Raw genomic sequence first — 20691 nt, forward strand, 5'->3', positions numbered from 1 at the left:
TATATCCTGATAAAGAAATAAGAAAGATTGTTTGTGGTTTCCAAGTAGCTCATATTATGAATGTAATTGCAAATGTTGCACAGTACTGTCGAAATGCATATCAGTTGCTTTGTTATTTGTACACTAGACCAAATGCGGACCCGTTGGGTCCCGTTCCCCCAACGCAATATTCTACCACTCACCCATAGCCCCCAACTGCACAGGCGCAGCTGACGTTTTTAAAGTTTAAAATCACAAAAACTTGTAACATATAAGATCAATATGAATGCATCTCACTCTCCCTCTTCTGTCCCCTATTCTCCTCCTCCATTATCCCCTCCCCCCCTCTCCCCACCCTCCATCAACCCTCCTCTGTTTCCTCCCCTCAACCCCTCCCTCCCCTCCCCTCCTCTCTCCCCCTCCCCTCCTCCAATACCTCGCCATCTCTATTCCTACCCTTATCCTCCTCCATTCCATTTCAACCCCCAGCTCTCCCTCCCCCTCACCCTCCCTCTTATTTCCCCTCTCCTCCACCCCTCCCGCACTCCCTCACCTCTCCCTCCCTCTCCTTTCCCCTACCCTCAGTCACTCCCTCCATAACCCCTCTCCCCCGTAGCCCACCCCCCCCCCACTCTCCCTCCTCACCTCCCTTACTGCCCACCTCTCCCTCTTTCCCCCAGTCCCTACCTCCCCAACTTCCCCTACCTCTCCCTCTTCACCTTGCAAGGATCTCGATATAAACCAGCCCCATCCCCGTTTGCTCCACCACGTCAGTGATGAGGTAGTTGAGGTGGGGGCTGTCAGGTGGGACGGGCCGAGTGGTCGGGAGCCACGGGGAGAGGCCAAGGCTGCGGCCTAGTCCTAGCCCGCATCCCGCTCCTCTCCCTCCCCGCGTGCCCGCTGCAGTAAGGCCCCAGTCTCAGCGCCACGGTCATTTCAAATCTTGCATGCGCGGGGAGACTTTCAGTTATTTTTAAATCCGCACGCGCGGATATCCTCAGTCACTTTCTCCCTCCACAACCCCTCTTCCCTCCCTACCCACCCCTCTCCTCTCCCTCTATCCCTTGCTCCCCCACACCTCGCCTCCTCCTATCCCTTTTTATTCTTTAAAAAAACCTATACACAGTGTTAGCTGTCAATGAAAACAGAGGAATTTGATTAAAACTGATTTTTGTTTTTTGAAAATCGTGATTTTATTTGAAATGTAAATGAGACTCGGGACCATTTTGATGGCGTTGTGAAGCGGCTGACGGGCAGGGCAAGTGGAAACGTTAAAAAGTGGCCTTTGTTAAGTTTAAAATGTCAATAACTTGTAAAATATAACGTCAATCCAAACGAAACTTGGCCCTTTTGTATCCCAGGACAATGGTGAGTAAGGTGGGCCGAAAATTGTAATGTTGTCGTGTACCGTTTTGGCAATTACACATGCATACAAACAAACAGAGTTTTAGTAATATACTAGACCAAGGGGGACCCGTTGGGGGGAGGGGGGCAGCATGCGGCATCACACACACACACACACACACACACACACACACACACACACACACACACACACACACACACACACACACACACACACACACACACACACACACACACACACACACACACACACACACACCACACCCACTAACTACCCTCTTGATATTATATTAATATTATTCATTTGCTCCTATTTCCCCATAACGGGCCTATCCACTGATGCATAGCCCGCAACTCGCTGGCATGTCTAGAGAGAGAGGGGGATAGAGAGATGGTGCAGAGTCAAAGAAAGAGGGACAGAGAGTGAGGGGCAGAGACAGAGGGAGAGGGAGGTAAAGGAGAGGGGGTGGAGGAGAGGGAGGTTGGGTGACGGGGCAGGTGGGGGGAGGGGGGAGAGATGGGGGGAAGAGGGGAGGGGAGGGAGGGGGTGTAGGGGAGGGCAGGGGGTGGGAGGTAAATCTCTACCGGAATATGTAAAGATTTCAACGTTAGCTCGTTGGGTTTTCAAGGAGATGTGAATCAAAGAAAAAGAGATGAGCAAACTAACAAATAAATAAATAAGTATGTAACCATCCAAGATCAGAGTTTTATATTATAATAGATACTAGACCAACTGGGACCCGTTAGGTCTCTGTCACACGGGAGGCCTGGTCCCCCAGTATAACCCGTTCCTCAACGCAATATTACACCACTAACCCGTTGCCCCCACGGGAGGCGTGGTCCCCCAACTTAACCTGTTCCCGAACATAATATTCGAGCACTCCCTTGCCTCCCCCAGCACTGGACTTTAAAAAAAAAAAAAAAAAAAAAAAATCCCAATTGCATTACCAATTGACCCTCCTCCTCCTGACAGGAGCTATGATGGCATTGTTGCAAATGTCGGGTGGAGGGCTGTGAAATCCCATTCAGGTGAAAAGTTGGAAGCACAGAGTGTTCGTGTATTGCAACTTTGTATCGAAGTTTGTTGGAAGCTGGCAGGAAGGATTTTATTGGCTTTTTTAAACTTAAAATGTCAATAACTTGTGAAATATAACATCAAATCTGAAGGAAACTTGACAAGGCCGACGACGGAAAAAAATCGGAGTAAGGTTCTGCAAAAACCTCAGCGCTAAAGTGTACAAATGTTTTGGCGACAATTGTTTGGAGGGACAAATGTTCCTTGTTGTTGAAAACCGACTCTGCACATTGAGTTGTCTGCACGGTGGCGTAGCGGTAGATCAACTGCCTTACAGCGCCAGAGACCCTGGTTCGATCCTGACTACGGGTGCTTCCCTGTACACAATTTGAATGTTCTACCCGTTTCATCCCACACTCAAAAGACGTTCAGGGTTGGTTTGATATCAATGTTTTTCAAACATTTATCGTTTGTAGGATAGTGTTCATGTGTGGGGAGCAGCTGGGCTTGTACACTCTGGAGTTTAGAAGGATGAGAGGGAATCTCATTGAAACATATAAGATTGTTAAAGGCTTTGACACGCTAGAAGCAGAAAACATGTTCCCGATGTTAGGGGAGACCAGAACCAGGGGCTACAGTTTAAGAATAAGGAGTAAGCCATTGAGAACGAAGACAGAGAGTGGTGAGTCTGCGGGATTCTCTGCCTCAGAGGGCAGTGGAGGCAGGTTCTCTGGATGCTTTCAAGAGAGAGCTCGTTAGGGCTCTTAAAAAATAACGGAGTCGGTATATGGGGAAAAGGCAGGAACGGGGTACTGATTTGGGATGATCAACCATGATCACATTGAATTGCTCAAATGGCCTACTCCTGCACCTATTGTCTATTGCACCTATTGTCTATTGTAGAACACAACACACACGCACACACACACACACACTTTTATATAGATAGATATAGATTTGACAATTCCAATGCGCTCTCAGACTGGTTTTTGTTGATTCCATTATCGACCAGGCTTCTTTTAATAAGTTCTCATTATTTTCTAGTTCTTCCAAATCCACACACTTGGTGCTGCAGATGTAAACACCTCAATTTTCTAGTCAACTCCAGTCCTGAGTCCAGCAGCTTTATCTCCAGATTACAATTTTTTCATCATTAGCCTTATCTTCAGTTGTTAGATTTTAGGTCCTAAATTATTTTATGCCTTCTCTTTTTCTACCCCTTTGCTCCTTTTAACATGCTGTTACAAAGTCAACTGTTATCTGTCTTAAATATTTCCTTGGCTGGTTTGGTTTTCATGTTATGCCAATTACTATGATTGTTGTGAGGCAAATGAAACTTTACACTACTCGTAATTTACTTAACTTTATTTAAGCTTTACATCAGAATGTATGTAACTTGGAAATCCACAGAATGAAAACAGTTGATCTAAACATTTGATAACCGTAGCAGCTGGCATATTTGGACAAGGAAATGCAAATGGAAACCTCAAATATTCATCAACTAAGTTAAGTATATAAACATTTTGAGAGGATGGTAAAGGCCCTTTGAAGTCAATACTCAAACGTTTCATAGGTTGAGTAGCTTTGATCAATCTTCCTTCTTCAGGACGGAAGAATCTTGGTTTTAAATCAGCACAGATTCTACGTGAAGCACACGTCATCTTCACATCTTCTGTAGAGAAAGGTAAGTTTTTGGAACGAACATAGTGTAACGAAAGAGTGACTCCAGGATGACACAGCCCACTGTGAAGATTAGTGAGTGCAGAAGAATGAACAGGCACAAAATGCTCGAGTTAATGTATCTGGAGCAACATTATCCTTACCAGGGCGATATTCAATTGAATAACTATATGCAGATAATTCAATCCTCCATTCATGAATTTTACTGTTTTTAAACTTTGTTCGTTTCCGATTATCCAGCATAAAAGCTACTGAACGCTGATCGGCTTTTAAAGTGAAGTGCTGGCGAGCAAGGAAATGACTCAATTTTCTCACTGCTTCAATAATTGCTGTGGCTTCCTTTTCGACGGGTGGGTAGTGCAATTCACTACCTTGGAGAGTACAAGACATGAAAGCCACTGGTCCTCCTCCTTGATTTAATGTTGCTGATACTGCTAAATCAGAGAGAGGCATCACATTCAACAACAAAGGGGAGATCCTCATCGATGGCGTGTAATGTCGCAGATTCTAATTGTTTCTTTAAAGAAGTAAAGGCACCAATTGCTGCAGTCAAGGTGGAAAAATCTTGCTCTAATCAAAGGTTGAATTTTGTTAGAAAAATTTGGTATCCATTGAGCACGATATGCAAACAGGTATCTCATTGAGTGGCCACAGTCTTTCTGGATCAGGCTTGATTATATAATTTCCAACCCAATAATCAAGAATATTAATTGATGACACTGATGTTATTGACTTAGTCTCATTTAATGTTATATTGTTATTCTACATTCTAAAAATCTGAGTGAAGTTGATGACCAGCTATTGAAACACCATTATCTCCTGAAGCTCCACGGTCATCAAGACGTACTAAACCTCCTGACCGTCTCAACTTATAAATAGGAGGGGAGAATGAAGTGGGCGTACATGTGTTGTACATTTTCATCATGTTCAGCTTGGTCTTTTCCAGCAATAGTTATATTATCAAGATAAGGGAAAGTATCTTTAAGGTTTTCCTGTTCAACAAGTTTGTTCATCTCTCTCTGAAAAACAGCCACGCCATTAGTTACACCAAAAGGAACTCTGCAGAAGTGGTATAATTTCCCATTTGCTTCAAACGCAGTGTATTTCTTCTCTGATTCTTTCAAAGGAATCTGGTAGTAAACACTTTTTAAGTCAAAAGTCGAGAATATCTTGTACTTAGCTAATGTATTGATAATCTCTTCTATACGAGGTAATGGATATGCATCAAGCTCCGTGAACTGGTTTATAGTTTGAGAGTAATCAATACAGAGTCTCTTTCTATGTCTCTCCAAGGGGTCCTTAACCACGACTACTTGTGCCCTCCAAGGGGAAGAGCTGGGTTCTATGATACCTTCTGGTAAAAGATTAGTTACTTCTGTGTTGATAAAGTTCCTATCAACTTTACTAAAATGTCTTGATTTTGTAGCAATTGGCTTGCACAGAGGATAAATTAGTGAATAATGAAGGACATTCAACTGAAAAACCGGATGCAGCAGAAAACCACACAATACTGGTGGCTTTGACAATACAAGATCAGGCATAGTTCCTTCATACATTATTTGAAGTGATCTGTGCAGTTTCTGAAAATCGTGACCTGGAATTATATCAATATACAAAATTTTCAAAATACCAAGACACACAGATTTATAGCTTGTTTTGTTCAGAATAAAGTCTACAATACAAGATCCAATAATTTGAGTATTGAGAGTTGTCAGAGCAATCGAGATTTCTCTATTTGAAGTAATTATGGTTAGATTTAGTCGAGACACAACTTGTTCACGTATAAAACGTTTTGAACTGCCAGAATCAAGTACAGGTGCACAACCTTTTATCCGACAGCCTTGGGACCAGACACTTTTCGTAATTTGGAATTTGTCGGTCTTCGGAACGGAATTTTTTTAGCGTAGATTTTAATGGCTGGCTCGGTGGTAGAGTGCCCGGCTCATATCCGCAAGGTCGCGAGTTTGCGCCTTGATCCCGGCAGTTCCTCGGTCGCGAGTTTGAGTCTTCAGTGTAGTTTTTTTCTTGCAGAATAAATGTCTGTATGAAATGCAGTGTGTTGAATGAGTTCCTGAATTTGTAAATGTGACCGCAGCATTGAATCACCTCCCGCACTCATGTCACCCTAGCGGGGCTACATGCCCTAAGGCGGCCTAAGGCGACATTTTCACACTCTTATATCCGTGTGCAGCAGAGGCGCCAAACGTGAGCTTTGGTGTGCAGACATCCTGGAAAAAATGTCTGGTTTCTTCCAGGTAGGCGATATACCCTCCCGCGCAATATACCCTCCACTTCTCTTTTTAGTTCCCCTTTTTCCAGGACCGACCTGAGGTTCCGCTGTCACCTCTGCGGGCCACCCTTGGTGAACGCTCACTCAACTTTGTCTTGGGATTCCTACTCTCCCGGTCAATGTACCCTCACCTTCTCTTTTATGAATGGGGATTTAGTTCCCCTTTCGTCGAGGACCGACCGGAGGTTCCGCTGTCACCTCTGCGGGCCGCCCTCGGTGAACGTCCTGTTTCCCTGTCCCTGGGATAGCAGGGGGCGATCAAACAGCACAATACCCCACTCCCCCTCCCCCTCCCCCCCACCCCAGAGGAATCCGCTCCCCGATGGGCCGCTACGGCGACAAGTGGCAGTTCGCCCACAGCCCGAGCTGCGCGACCTCAAGAACAAGATGCACCTTACGCACCATCAGTTTCTGCCCCTCTGGAGTTGGAGCGGGGCTGGGCTGGAGTTGCCTGATCTGGGATCTCCGTGCTTGCAGTGGGCCTGGGGGTCGGTGTCCCGATGAGGGGGCACAGCTCGGGCTGTGGGCGAACTGCCACTTGTCGCCGTAGCGGCCCATCGGGGAGCGGCTTCTGGTGGTCCCGGTGTCTCCCGCTAGTTTGCAGTTTTCCTCTGGAGTTGGAGTGGGGCTGGGCTAGAGTTGTTGCTGGCTGTGAGTCTCTGGGATCTCCGTGCTTGCAGTGGGCCTGGGGGTCGGTGCCCAGCCCAGCGCCGCTCCAACTCCAGAGGAACCCGGGTGGCAGATGAGGGGGCGCAGCTCGGGCTGTGGGCGAACTGCCACTTGTCGCTGTAGCGGCGCATCGGGGAGCGGCTTCTGGTGGTCCTGACGTCTCTCAGCTCCTGTCCAGGGGGATGGCCGGAGACATCAGGACCAACAGGAACCCGCTCCCCGATGCGCCGCTACAGCGACAAGTGGCAGTTCGCCCACAGCCCGAGCTGCGCCCCCTCATCTGCAACCCGGGTTCCTCTGGAGTTGGAGCGGGGCTGGGCTAGAGTTGCTGCTGGCTGTGAGTCTCTGCTGGCTGTGAGTCTCTGGGATCTCCGTGCTTGCAGTCGGTGTCCCGTTGATCCTGAAGTCTCCGGTCACCCCCCTGGACTGGAGCTGAGACTGGGAACTGGACCGCCCTTGCCCCCTCCCTCTGCAACTGCAAACAACCCCACAGTTCCCAGTCTCAGCTCCTGTACAGGGGGTGGCCGGAGACGTCACAGCCCGAGCTGCGCCCCCTCATCCGCAACCTCAAGACCAAGACGTACTTTGCACACCATCAGCTTCGGTCCCTACGGGGAGCGTGTTCCTCTGGAGTTGGAACGGGGCTGGGCTGCTGCTGGCTGTGGGTCTCTGGGATCTCCGTGCTTGCAGTGGGCCTGGGGGTCGGTGTCCCGTTGGTCCTGACATCTCCGGTGATTGGCACTGGCTCCGACGTGAAGACAGTGCAAAGCCCCCGCGCCGGTGAAATGGGCGGGGAGCTGGAGAGGGGAGGGAAGGGGTCACACACATGGCTGGGAAGCAGAGGGGTGTAGGTGGGGTGAAACTTAAGGGAGCGACAATTTGCTGCTGCCTCCACGCTGAGTTAAAAAGTTCTCATGCAAGACTCACGATCCACTGTGTATCGTGAGTCTACCGTGGGAATTTTTTAACTGAGCGGGCAGGCAGCAGCAGATTGTCAATTATTAACCCTCCCGCGCAATATACCCTCACCTTCTCTTTTATGGATGGGGATTTAGTTCCCCTTTCTTCGAGGACCGACCGGAGGTTCCTCTGTCACCTCTGCGGGCCGCACTCCGTGAACGTTTTCAAGGACCTTTTTTCAAGGACTGAAAAAATGTCGCTATTCGGAGATTTTCGTTATTTGGATCTTCGGATAAAAGGTTGTGCACCTGTAGTACATTGGGGTGGGAGATTGCAACCTTCACGTGGTCTGCCCTGTTTCGACGAATGCAATCAACCTGGCGTGCACAATCAATTAAGATCAAATGGAACAAGTTGCCCTGCAACTTTAGGCTGTGCACGCCATATGCAAGAAGAAGAAGTAGTACATTAAGTGTATGGCCATTGATGGATACCGTTGTAGCTGCATGAGACCAGCTCTGAGGAAATGTAGCTGTAATTGCACATAAAGAAGGCATAAACATGGCAGCAATCATACTTTTAGTAGTTGCTTTGGACGGACTTGCATCTAGAATAATGTCCCTTCTTGCTACAACTATTACAAGTTGCCTCTCGAGATGGGCATCTCTCTCTCTTATGAATATTACCCCCGCAAAAGAAACACGAATAATTATATGCTGTAGCAAGGGCACCTTTATCAGTAGAAATTGTTTCAGCTTGCTCCATATTAGTACTTGGGTGAGATTCTTTTGTAGTAGTTGCAGCGGAATACACATTAGATGAGCCATAAGCATCTGAATTTTTCTGAGCCAAGCCTAATGAGTAAGCTTGATTGTAAGCTGACTGTAAATCCAAGGTTTTTGTTTTCTAATAGTCTCTGTCGTATTAAAGGCGATGCCAAACCATTGATAAAACAGTCTTGAATAAGTTCCTGTCGATATTGATCAGCCGTAACTGCTTTGAAGTCTTTACTAAGTCTTTGAAGTTCTTGTAAAAATGTATCAAGTGACTCACCAGGTTTTTGTTTCCAAGTAGCAAGGAGGTGTTGAGCGAATATCACGTTGGGTGTCTTAACGAAGAGTCTGCTTAGTACATCAATAGCAGAATCATAAGTTGTAAATTGATGTAATCTTAGACAACAGAAGAGACTGAGCTTATTAATGTCCTGAATCTGTCTGGTGCACCATTGCCACACTCAACAAAGAAGTTATTTAGTATACGAAGCCAGTGCTTCCAATTCTTTGCAGCAGCAGCAGGTGAGTTGGGATCCAGATCCAAGCGTTATAATTTCAATAGTTTCTCCATCCCGATGTCGCACTGCTTGACTTCTGAGATTGAGTTCCTTAAATTGTTGTGAGGCAAATGAAACTTTACACTACTCGTAATTTACTTAACTTTATTTAAGCTTTAAGCAACTAATTTCTTTAATACATAAACTGAGAAACGTCTGGCAAACATGGCTGATTCTGCAGGCCTTTCCCGCCCAAAATACCCCGCACATGCACACACTCTGGAAGAGCCCCGCACATATGCCCACTTCAATGATATTGGGAACTTTCTGACTATATGATTTTACTAAATGAGCAAATGCATTGTGGTGATTGAGACTTTGATCTTCACGAGGTTAATCCTCAATTTTGTACCCTATGTAACCAGCATATTGAGAATATAATAGAACATTTATTTCAGTAGACTTCATAGTTATAGTGAATCTTGATACTTGTGAGTGCTTTGATTTTGATCAAAAGAAAAGTTGGGTTGAAAGGTTTTTAGAAACATAGACATAGAAACATAGAAATTAGGTGCAGGAGTAGGCCATTCGGCCCTTCGACCCTGCACCGCCATTCAATATGATCATGGCTGATCATCCAACTCAGTATCCCGTACCTGCCTTCTCTCCATACCCCCTGATCCCCTTAGCCACAAGGGCCACATCTAACTCCCTCTTAAATATAGCCAATGAACTGGCCTCAACTACCCTCTGTGGCAGAGAGTTCCAGAGATTCACCACTCTCTGCGTGAAAAAACGTTCTTCTCATCTCGGTTTTAAAGGATTTCCCCTTTATCCTTAAGCTGTGACCCCTTGTCCTGGACTTCCCTAACATCGGGAACAATCTTCCTGCATCTAGCCTGTCCAACCCCTTAAGAATTTTGTAAGTTTCTATAAGATCCCCTCTCAATCTTCTAAATTCTAGAGTGTATAAACCAAGTCTATCCAGTCTTTCTTCATAAGACAGTCCTGACATCCCAGGAATCAGTCTGGTGAACCGTCTCTGCACTCCCTCTATGGCAATAATGTCCTTCCTCAGATTTGGAGACCAAAACTGTACGCAATACTCCAGGTGTGGTCTCACCAAGACCCTGTACAACTGCAGTAGAACCTCTCTGCTCCTATACTCAAATCCTTTTGCAATGAAAGCTAACATACCATTCGCTTTCTTTACTGCCTGCTGCACCTGCATGCCTACCTTCAATGACTGGTGTACCATGACACCCAGGTCTCGCTGCTTCTCCCCCTTTCCCAATCGGCCACCATTTGGGAAATTTTGTTAATTAATTTAATAGAAACATAGAAAATAGGTGCAGGAGTAGGCCATTCAGCCCTTTGAGCCTGCACCGCCATTCAATATGATCAGGGCTGATCATCCAACTCAGTACCGTGTACCTGCCTTCTCTCCATACCCCCTGATCCCTTTAGCCACATTCCTTGAGCCACGTACTCAAATCCTTTTGCTATGAAATGGTATTTAATAGTATTTAATAGGGTTTACTATTCTTAATACAATAATTTTTGGCAAGTAATATGTGTAGAGTGTAAAGGCTATGAATGCAGCTAGTTGAGCCTTGTCTTGTACTTTATAACATTTTTGAGCAGCTTGGAAGCTGATTTTTGCAATGCTTTTGCAGAAAAAATGAATACCACTTGATTTGCAACGTCTAAAAGCAAATTGCAGGAACAATGCATTAAATTTCAAATCTAGTTGGTCTTAGTTGAAATGAATAGCGTTTTAGCTTGCTTGAAGTGGGTTTTTTTTAATAACCGTGCTCCGGCAAAGGTGATTATTTTTTTTCCATTTACTGAGCAGCTGGTTTGTATGTGATATCTTCAGCTTTTTAGAATTCTTCCTCTATCCAGCAGTCAGCTGTTTATGCAGGCATTATTTCATCCTAGAACAGCCATGGCTGAGGGGAAGGGCAATGCTGTTAATTTGATGGTGCTTATTCGTGAATCAGCTGAACACTGAAAATGATGTAGCTGCATTCTGGCATATGTGACAGCAAGCTGATGAGACATTTATGGTCTCATTGCCTTTGTGTATGTCACTGTTGTTGTGGCAATTGTTTTAATAGGTGTGTTCTTCATTTTCTTGTGCATCATTTTTTCCTTTAGCAGCTTTAACTGCTTCTGCAGGAAGGAGAAAGGCGTGAACCAGGATCTAATTGTGAGCATTTGATGCAGGTCAAAGACTAGAGAGATAACCTGCTAGAGCAGTACTTAATTAGATATGGAAGGTGGGAAGCTGAAGGCCCTAAAAGCTTTACTAATTGTTGGTAATTGTCAGCTGGCATAATTCACCCAGAAGGAATCTATACTGCGTGTGCAGATGAACGGAGGTTTGGGGTGGTGGTGTTCTTTTAAGTCCATGTTACTAGGCTGCTGGATCAGTGGCTGTGTTATAGTGGCAACGACAGTCATAACAGCATGCCGGGCTCAACCACTGTCGGTAAACAGAGGTTGAAAAAGACAAGTGCGAAATCAAAGCTTCATGGTTTATTCACTATTGATGAAGAAGATGAGCTCTGCAGAATAAGAAATTCCAGAACAGAAGAAGGTATGTGTCAGTTTGGACTGTAAACTACGACTGGAGGCTGATTTAATCTCTGAGATTGTCAATGCAAACTAATGCAAATTAAATTTTGCAAATGTTTTAGTGCCATGGTGTGCTCTATTGAACTGAGTATTATCTTTTTATTTATCTTAATTTTTTAATATAATGGTGAATAAAATGAATCATAGTATACATTGCATAGTATACAATGTAATGATGCCTATTACCTTTTCTACAAATAAACATTTGTTTTTTTGGAGAAAGATGTTAATATGTTGAGCAAATATGAAAGTACACTTTTATTAAAAAAATTATGGACCATTCAGTCTGGTAAAATCCTGTTATTCAGAATCTGATGATTAGCCTTTAACAATTGTTTATCTTCAGCAGCAGTGCCCTTCAGTGATAGCTCTGTCAGTATGATAGCATTATGCAATGTAATTGGCTCTTTGGTCGACACAGAACTACAAATTACAACATACTGCTGTTTTTGTCTAGCAATGCAACTGCAGTGCATGAGTGCTCTGGAATATTCTCGTTTTTTGTTTGACCTTCATTCTCTTCCCATGATTGTTTAAATTTGGACCTTTATTTACTGGGTCACCTCATTTGTCAAAACTCTTTTGGTGCTCTACAATGTAATACTAATTGCGTTGCAGAGAAACACCATTTTAAAGTATTGTTTTTTAAACGGCAAAATGAAGAATTAATTGTTTACCTAAACCTTCATTCCTGCTTATTGTATAAGAATATCTATCATATACCCCATTGACTAAGCTGGCAGTTCCTCTTTGAATGCTATCTATACCGTTAGAGGATTTAGATGCTCAGTGTAGTTATTGATTTTGATTTATCTTGCCAATGCACTAGATGTGACGACTTAAATGTATTTTATTCATTAATTCAGTTGCCTCTTTTGAAGTTCCAACATTGTGTTTCTTGAGCAAAGGTTTCTTCAATATATTGTACACAAATATTATCCATAAGCTCTTAAGTTTGATATCTGCTTTTTATTGAAGTAAATTGCTATGCTAGGTTCACCAAAAAAAATCAAGCCTGAATAGCCTGAAATACTCAATTTTTCTCTGACTGCATGATTTGTTTTTAATTAATGTTATGGCAATGGTATTTGATTTTGACATAATGCTTTTGTTTGCCATTACGTTCAGATTTGGTTGTACTTTTATCATTGGACTAGTGTGTAAAAGGGTTTTTATTTCTTTACTAGCAAAGGTTGTGGAAATATTTCTATTATGTCAAATTTCAGGTGTGGTCCTTTACCGTTATGAAGAATCTTGTGGAAAGGCACAACTGTGATTTGTAGGAATAGGACTAAATTTAGCCAAGAGTGATAAACAGATTTATTAATTCGCAGTGTTGTAGTTGTAGTTTTATGTGAGAGAAAAGTGTGCAAAATATGCTTAATAGTTATAACTTTGACAATGGGAGAGTTTTTAAATTCACGCTAAATTCCGGTCATAATATTGCTGCTGACGCACTTCATTTTTTTCATTGTTTGACTTGCAAAACAGGATGATTATATTGATCAAATGCTGCCTAGGGGGCAAAGTTTGAAATGCCTGCGTTGGACTCTAACATGAGGAGTATACTTCGCATTAGTAACGTATTTTTATAATCTCCAATCCATGACGGAACATAAAGCATTGCTGTTAAATATCTGAACGGTAAAAGTTTCAACAAAACCTGCGTGGCGTTGCATTTTCTATGGCCATGAGATTGGCAACATATGATGGGCACATATACCCAAAACTCACATCTTTACTTTTTAAGCTAAAACATGTCCATTTCATTTTTCTCCAATGGTTCTGGATATTTTTTAATGCTTTTCTTTTACTAGACTTTGATGCTAATGATTTAAATGTCTTCAATGTTAACTAATATACTAATGGGAATTGATGGAATTAATACCATTAACATCCAATGCTCTACAAAATCTTCCAGTCCTAAACTATCCACTGACATAAACTTCAAACCCACTGTCTCCCGCAGCTACCATGACTACACCTCTTCTCGCCCTTCCTCTTGCAAGAGTGGCATCCTATACTGTTTCTCAGTTTTCACTGAATGTGCGTTCAAGGTGAAGCTTTCCACGCAAGGACATCCAAGAAGTCCTCTTTCCTCAGTACGTGCGGGTTTCCCCCTCTTGTTGTGGATGGAACTCTCACCTGCGGTTCCTCTGTTTCCCCCAATTCAGCTCTGACTCCCTCTTTCCCAGATTGAACAAGGTTAGAGTTCCCTGGTCCTTGCCTTTCATCCCATGAGCCTTGCTTCCAACACCTACATTTTTGATATTTCCTTCATCTTCAATGCAATCCCACCACCAGTCACATCTTCCCATCCCTGCCCCTTTCCATTTTCCACCGAGACCTCTCTGCGTAAAATGCTCATCTCTTCCCGTCCAGGCACTTTCCTTGCAGCTGCAGGGGATGCAGCACCTGTTCCCACACCTCCATTCAAGGACTCCCAACAAGCTTTCCAAGTGAGACAGAGATTCACGTGCACCTCTCAAACCACATCTACTCACAGAATATGTAGTAATAATAAATAACATGATAAACGGGAGACAGGAAAAAAAAAAGTTCACACACACACTGAACCTTTTTTTTCTGTCTCCTGTTTATCATGTTATTTATTATGATTACACATTCTGTTGTGCTGCAGAAAGTAAGAATTTCATTATTCTATCTGGGACATATGACAATAAAACATTCTTGACTCTTCACCAATCCTATAACCACTCAACCAGGAGAAGATGCCAGAAACATAAATGGATTCTGCCTGACCAGGTCAACTTTCTTTCTCCCCTCCCTAGCTCTGACAGTAGAGCTAATGAGGTTGTAGTCTTTAATAGCCTGATGCCTGTAGGGAAGAAGCTGTTCCTGAACCTGCACATTACATTTCTCAGGCTCCTGTACCTTCTTCCCGTTGGCAGTGGTGAGATGAGTGTGTGGCCAGGATAGTGTGGGTCTGATGATGTTGGCTGCCTTTTTGAGACAGTGACTCCGATATATCCTTTCGTTGGTGGGGAGGTCCGAGCAGGTGATGGACTGGGCAGTGTTCACAACTTTTTGCAGTCTTTTCCGCTCCTGGACGTTCAAGTTGCCGAACCAGGCCATGATGCAATCAGTCAAAATGCTCTACTGTGCACCTGTAGATGTTCAAGATAATCTCTTTGACATACTGAATCTCTGCAATATTCTCAGGAAGTAGAGGTGCCGATGTGCTTTCTTTATAATCAGTATGCTGGGTCCAAGAAAGACCGTCGGAAATATGCACGCCCAGGAATTTGCTCTCTCCGTCCCATTGACATAAACCAGGTTCAGGAATAGCTACTTCTCCACAGCCATCAGACTATTAAACTCAACTCGTACAAAATCTGAACTTTAATTAGCACACACACACACACACACACACACACACACACACACACACACACACCACACACACACACACACACACACACACACACACACACACACACACACACACACACACACACACACACACACACACGCATATAAGCACACACACGCATATAAGCACATATATATGTGTGGGTCCTCAACCTTCCTCTTCCAAAGTCCACAAACAGTTCTATTGTTTTACTGATATTGAGAACCAGGTTGTTGTGCTGGCACCATTTGGTGAGTGATTGGTAGTGTTTGATTTTTAAAATTGAAGTGCTGTCTTAGAAGCCAATGAAGCTTGTTAATCGCAGTCAATGGTTAAATTGGGATTGGATAGCCACGTTTTGTATATGGTCAAGTTTAAAGGCTATTAAAAGAAAAGTTCAGTAGCATTTGATGGTCAATTTTAAGAAGCAATACCTATGAACATTACAGCGACTGATTAGTTGAAATTCTGCTCATCCAATACAGAAAAATAACATGAAAAATCAGAGACGATAGAGGGTTTGAATGAGGTGATGAGGTTGAGCTAAGTCTTGTCAGCAGACATGGATTTTTTTGTTTTCCAGGCAGGTTTGTGTATGAGAAATTAAGAGATCACTGTGTTTCGGAAGTGAAGGCATTGTCATTGCAGTAGTTTTGGTCTCCTAATCTGAGGAAAGACATTCTTGCCATAGAGGGAATACAGAGAAGGTTCACCAGACTGATTCCTGGGATGGCAGGACTTTCATATGAAGAAAGACTGGATAGACTCGGCTTGTACACGCTAGAATTTAGAAGATTGAGGGGGGATCTTATAGAAACTTACAACATTCTTAAGGGGTTGGACAGGCTAGATGCAGGAAGATGTTGGAGAAGTCCAGAAATAGGGGTCACAGTTTAAGGATAAGAGGGAAGTCTTTTAGGACAGAGATGAGAAAATCATTTTTTACACAGAGAGTGGTGAATCTGTGGAATTCTCTGCCACAGAAGGTAGTTGAAGCCAGTTCATTGGCTATAATTAAGAGGGAGTTAGATGTGGCCCTTGGGGCTAAAGGGATCAGGGGGTATGGAGAGAAGGCAGGGATGAGAAACTCAGTTGGATGATCAGCCATGATCATATTGAATGGCGGTGCAGGCTCGAAGGGCCGAATGGCCTACTCCTGCACATATTTTCTATGTTTCTATGTCTATGTTTCCAATAGGCGAGATGGATTAATACATAATCATTGGGGGGTTTTTATATCCATAATAGCAACTTAAATGTGCCAAATAAATTTAAATTTGCTAACAAAAGATTTAAATTAGACTAGCTTGTATTTAGAAATTGATACAAATGTAATTTAATTTGAAATGTCGTAATTTTACCAATCTATCAAATTCCTATGAAATGTGGGATTTGTTATAAAATAGTATCACTTGAGTTACAAGTGGTTACTTAATATATATCAGAAGTTAAGTATCTAGAGCTTTCTCAAGCCCCTGTCCCCGCTTAGGCGATTTTTTAGGCGACTACAGGCGACTAGGCAATCCGCCACATGGTCGCGGGGTGACACCTGTATGGTCGTGAGTAGTCTCCTCAAGTCGCTTAAAGTGTTGTAATGTTTTTCTGGTCGCCGCTGGAATTTGAATCGCCCCATGTCTTATCCTGTCGTAGGTTGACGCCAGGTGACGTTGGTTGTCACTGGGTGCTGACTTCGGTGAATTCCATTGGCGACTACCTACGTCAACCGGCGACTGAATAGTCTTCAGTTGTCGCCGACAGGGTCGTTGCTTGTCGTAGCTTGTCGCGGGTGGACGTAGGTTGAGTTCGGTTATCGTAGGTTGTCGTCTGTGTGGTCGTAGGTGGACGTCCTAATGGGTCGCCAGTTGGTAGTTTGCCTTAGCTTGACGTCGACTAGGTGGTAGGTTGTCGTATCTTGTCGTAGGGGGGCTCCTGTCGCCGCTTTTTCGGCTACTTGCTACGACTGTGACAGTCGCCAGCAGTCGCTGAAAAAAGTCGCCTTAGTGGGATAGGCACATAACATCCAAAATTATATAAGACTCAAGGTAAGCTGCTTTCATGGTTGTCAATACTTCAGGCAAAAATATCTAGTCCAAACCTAAGTTTTAGCTACAAACCTGAAACTTTATTCTTGTATTACATTTACTCGATTACATAAATTAATAGCATTATAAAATTGCACCCTATTTTGGACACTGGAAAGATGAATGATGTCATTGGCAATCGCAAAAAAATGTGCGAGTGTTAGGATGAAAATTAATTGCTGAATTTTTATAAATTAATGCAAGATTTAGAATAGCTTATCCAAAAAGTGTCTAAAATGTATGCCTGGATGAAAATATTAATACTTTGGTTGAGTAATAGACATTTTTATTAAGCAGGCTGTTGATTTGAAATATTTCAGCTACTGGATGCTGAGAGCTGACCTCTTTCATCTTGAATCATTCACCTTCTTTTCCCATTGGTCATTCATTCCCCTGGTGCTGCCAAATTTCACTGGCCCATTAATGTGATATCCAACGTCCAGCTGTCATCTTTCTATGTATGGGAGGAAGCGATAATTACAACACTATAATGATTTACACTTCAAAAGTACTTTGGTTGTAAAATGTTTGAGGAAATCATGAAATGTCATACTCATTGTATTTTTATATAGAGCAAGACTTGTTTTACATGGAGAGGCATGGGAAGAGAAAGGGCAGTTGTAGCATTCAAAGAACTTCATCTAACAAAAAAAAAATGCTGTGAGGCGAATTTGCAATGTGCAGTCTGATGAATTGTTTGTGGCATAATATGCCTCCCCAACCCCCACTTCCCCATGGTGAAGTCTATCCATGTGGAGTGACAGCGCAGGAGATGTAGTTTTATATTCTATAAATTGTAACTGTCTCAAAAAGGAAGTGAAATTGAATCAATTTTTGTAGTCATTCATTGCACAATATCTATATAACTGAGCAATTTCTAGCAATGATTGGATCAATTGGCCAATTAAATTGCTCACATTTTGACATATTTCCCAATTGCCGTGTCCTTCCTTTCAATCAATTGTAATTAAAATTTCAAAAACACGTGCACCAAGAGATTTGGGGAATTTGTATTTTGGGTTCATGACTATCACTAGAATCATAGAGGCATACAGCACAGAAACAGGCCCAAAACATCCATGCTGACCACAATGACCCATCTAAACTAGTTCCAGTTGCCTGCATTTGGCCCATATCTCTCAGAACTTTCCTATCCACGTACCTGTCTTTTAACTGTTATTATTATTATACCTGCCTCAATTACTTCCTCTGGCACATCCAGCACCCTCTGTGAGGAAAAAGTTGTCCCTCGGGTTCCTATCAAATCTCTTCCCTCTCACCTCTACCTGTTCCTGGTTCTTGGTTTCCCCAACCCTGGGAAATGACTGTGCATTCACCCTTTTTATTCTCCTCATGATATTTAACACCCCTATAAGATCACCCCTCACCCTCCTGCACTCCAAGGTTATAAGGTCCTAGCCTACACAACCTCTCCCTATAACTCAGGCCCTTGAGTCTTGGCAACTTCGTCATAAATCTTATCTGCATCCTTTCCAGCCTAATGGCATATTTCCTATAGCAGGCTGACTAAAACTGAACACAATACTTCAAGCAATCCCAAAGTGATGAGGTCAATGTGCCAAAAGCCACCTTCACCATCTGATCTACCTGTGATGCTACTTTCAGTGAACTATGTACTTCTAAACCCCTATGGAAGTACAACACTTCCCAAGGCCCCATTGTTCACTATGAAGGTCCTGCCCTAGTTTGGATTCCCAAAAATGTAATAGCTTACACATAATCATATCATTAAATAATTGAAGACTGCCTTATCCAGCATGGTTAAAAGCTACATTTTCTGCTACTTGAAGTAGTTAATGCTAACAGAAAAGTTGAATGTGTACATGAAAGAGAAAGGAATCAAAAATATGCTGATTGGATCAAATTAATTTTTTAAAACTATGAAATGTAGTTATTGCTGGCATTGTTGCGTAGGAAGGAACTGCAGATGCTGGATTAAACCGAAGATAGACACAAAAAACTGGAGTAACTCAGTGGGTCAGACAGCATCTCTGGAGAAAAGGAATAGGTTACGTTTCGGGTCGAGACCCTTCTTCAGTCTGAAGAAGGGTCTCGACCCGAAATGTCACCTATTCCCTTTCTCCAGAAATGCTGGCATTGTTGTCCATCCCTAATTGTTACTAATGCCAACTTTGTACTTAAGGAATACATTAAATATTAGATGCGATGAACACAGTAGGAAAGGCTGCTTGAATGGATCTTTGAAAGCGAACCAATTGGCATCTATATGTGAACTATCTCTGGCTTTTAAAATGGAATGGAAAAAATTGGCAAGGAATTAATTGTTTTCTGATCCTTCATGACTGCGGGATTGATGCTAGAAAATTGAAGGATTGATATATTTGTGCATTGCTAGATAACACAGTGGCGCAGCGGTAGAGTTGCTGCCTTACAGTGCCAGGACCCATAGTCTGGATTGGGTTTGGTCCTGACTAGGGATGCTGTCTGTATGCAGTTTGTACATTCTCCCTGTAACCATGTGGGTTTTCTCCGGGTGGTCCGATTTCCCCCCCCCCCCCCAACACCAAAGACGTAGGTTAATTGGCTTTGGTAAAACAAATTGTAAATTATCCCTGGTGTATAGGATCATTTGCACAGGGTGATCGCCAGTCAGCACAGACTCGGTGGGCCAAAGGGCCTGTTTCAGTGCTGTATCTCAAGAATAAAGCAGTAATTGGAAGCCAGTTTTACATGGTGGGCAAATGATTGGAATCCATCCTAAGGGATTGTGAAAACGTTCATTTAGAAAGATGTAAATTAATCATGAGCACCCAGTGTAAATTTCTTCGTGGAAGTTCATATCGGACTAACGTAATTAAAAATCTTTTGGACGTAATGAGGAAGAAGGCAGTTCATTTGGCTTTTTCAGCATGGATGTTAGTGTGGTTTTTAAATAAGATTTGCAAGACGGTCTATATTAAAAAAATATGAAATTGCAAGGAATCCCAAATAATGTAGCAATTCAAAGCTGACAAACTATGAAAATCAAGGGCAATGGTTGATGCATGTTTTTTTTGTGACAAAGGCCATTACAGTGTGTATATCAAATGGGCTCTGTACTCAGTCCTTGGCTTTTTGCAACATGAATAATTTAGATATGAATGTAGGGGATATGATAAATGTTTGCAGATGATTCAAAAGTGGCCCTGTTATTGACGGTGAGAAGGAAAGCTTTAAAATACAAGAAGGTGGTATGGAAGAATGGAGGTGGAGCTGCTCACAGGATGGTGCAAATCCCACAAACTCATTCTCAACGTGGGAAAAACTAAGGAGATGGTGGTTGACTTCAGGAGGGCGGGAAAACAACACCATACATCTCTGCACATCGATGGAGCTGATGTGGAAAGGGTCAGCAGCGTGAAGTTCCTAGGACTCCACCTGTCAGATGGCCTGACGTCCACGACCAAC

At 43.1% G+C, this 20691-nt stretch overlaps 1 protein-coding gene across 8 annotated transcripts in view; it reads left to right on the forward strand.

Annotated features, from left to right (window-relative positions):
* The window catches only part of LOC129697415 (ensconsin-like), a 104960-nt gene that overhangs the window by 21652 nt on the left and 62617 nt on the right, over nucleotides 1-20691 (forward strand). For 2 of the 8 annotated variants that reach the window (XM_055635933.1, XM_055635935.1), the window contains exon 1: nucleotides 11414-11770. The exons of 2 other annotated variants lie outside the window; for them this stretch is intronic. In XM_055635933.1, the coding sequence (XP_055491908.1) occupies nucleotides 11641-11770 (130 nt within the window). In that variant the 5' untranslated portion in view covers nucleotides 11414-11640. Of the gene's footprint in view, nucleotides 1-11399; nucleotides 11771-20691 lie in introns of those variants that run through there. 4 more of the 8 variants (XM_055635927.1, XM_055635930.1, XM_055635928.1 and 1 more) reach the window with 4 other exon arrangements.

This window comes from Leucoraja erinacea, chromosome 5 (assembly GCF_028641065.1).
Source record: "Leucoraja erinacea ecotype New England chromosome 5, Leri_hhj_1, whole genome shotgun sequence".
Lineage (NCBI taxonomy): Eukaryota > Metazoa > Chordata > Chondrichthyes > Rajiformes > Rajidae > Leucoraja > Leucoraja erinaceus.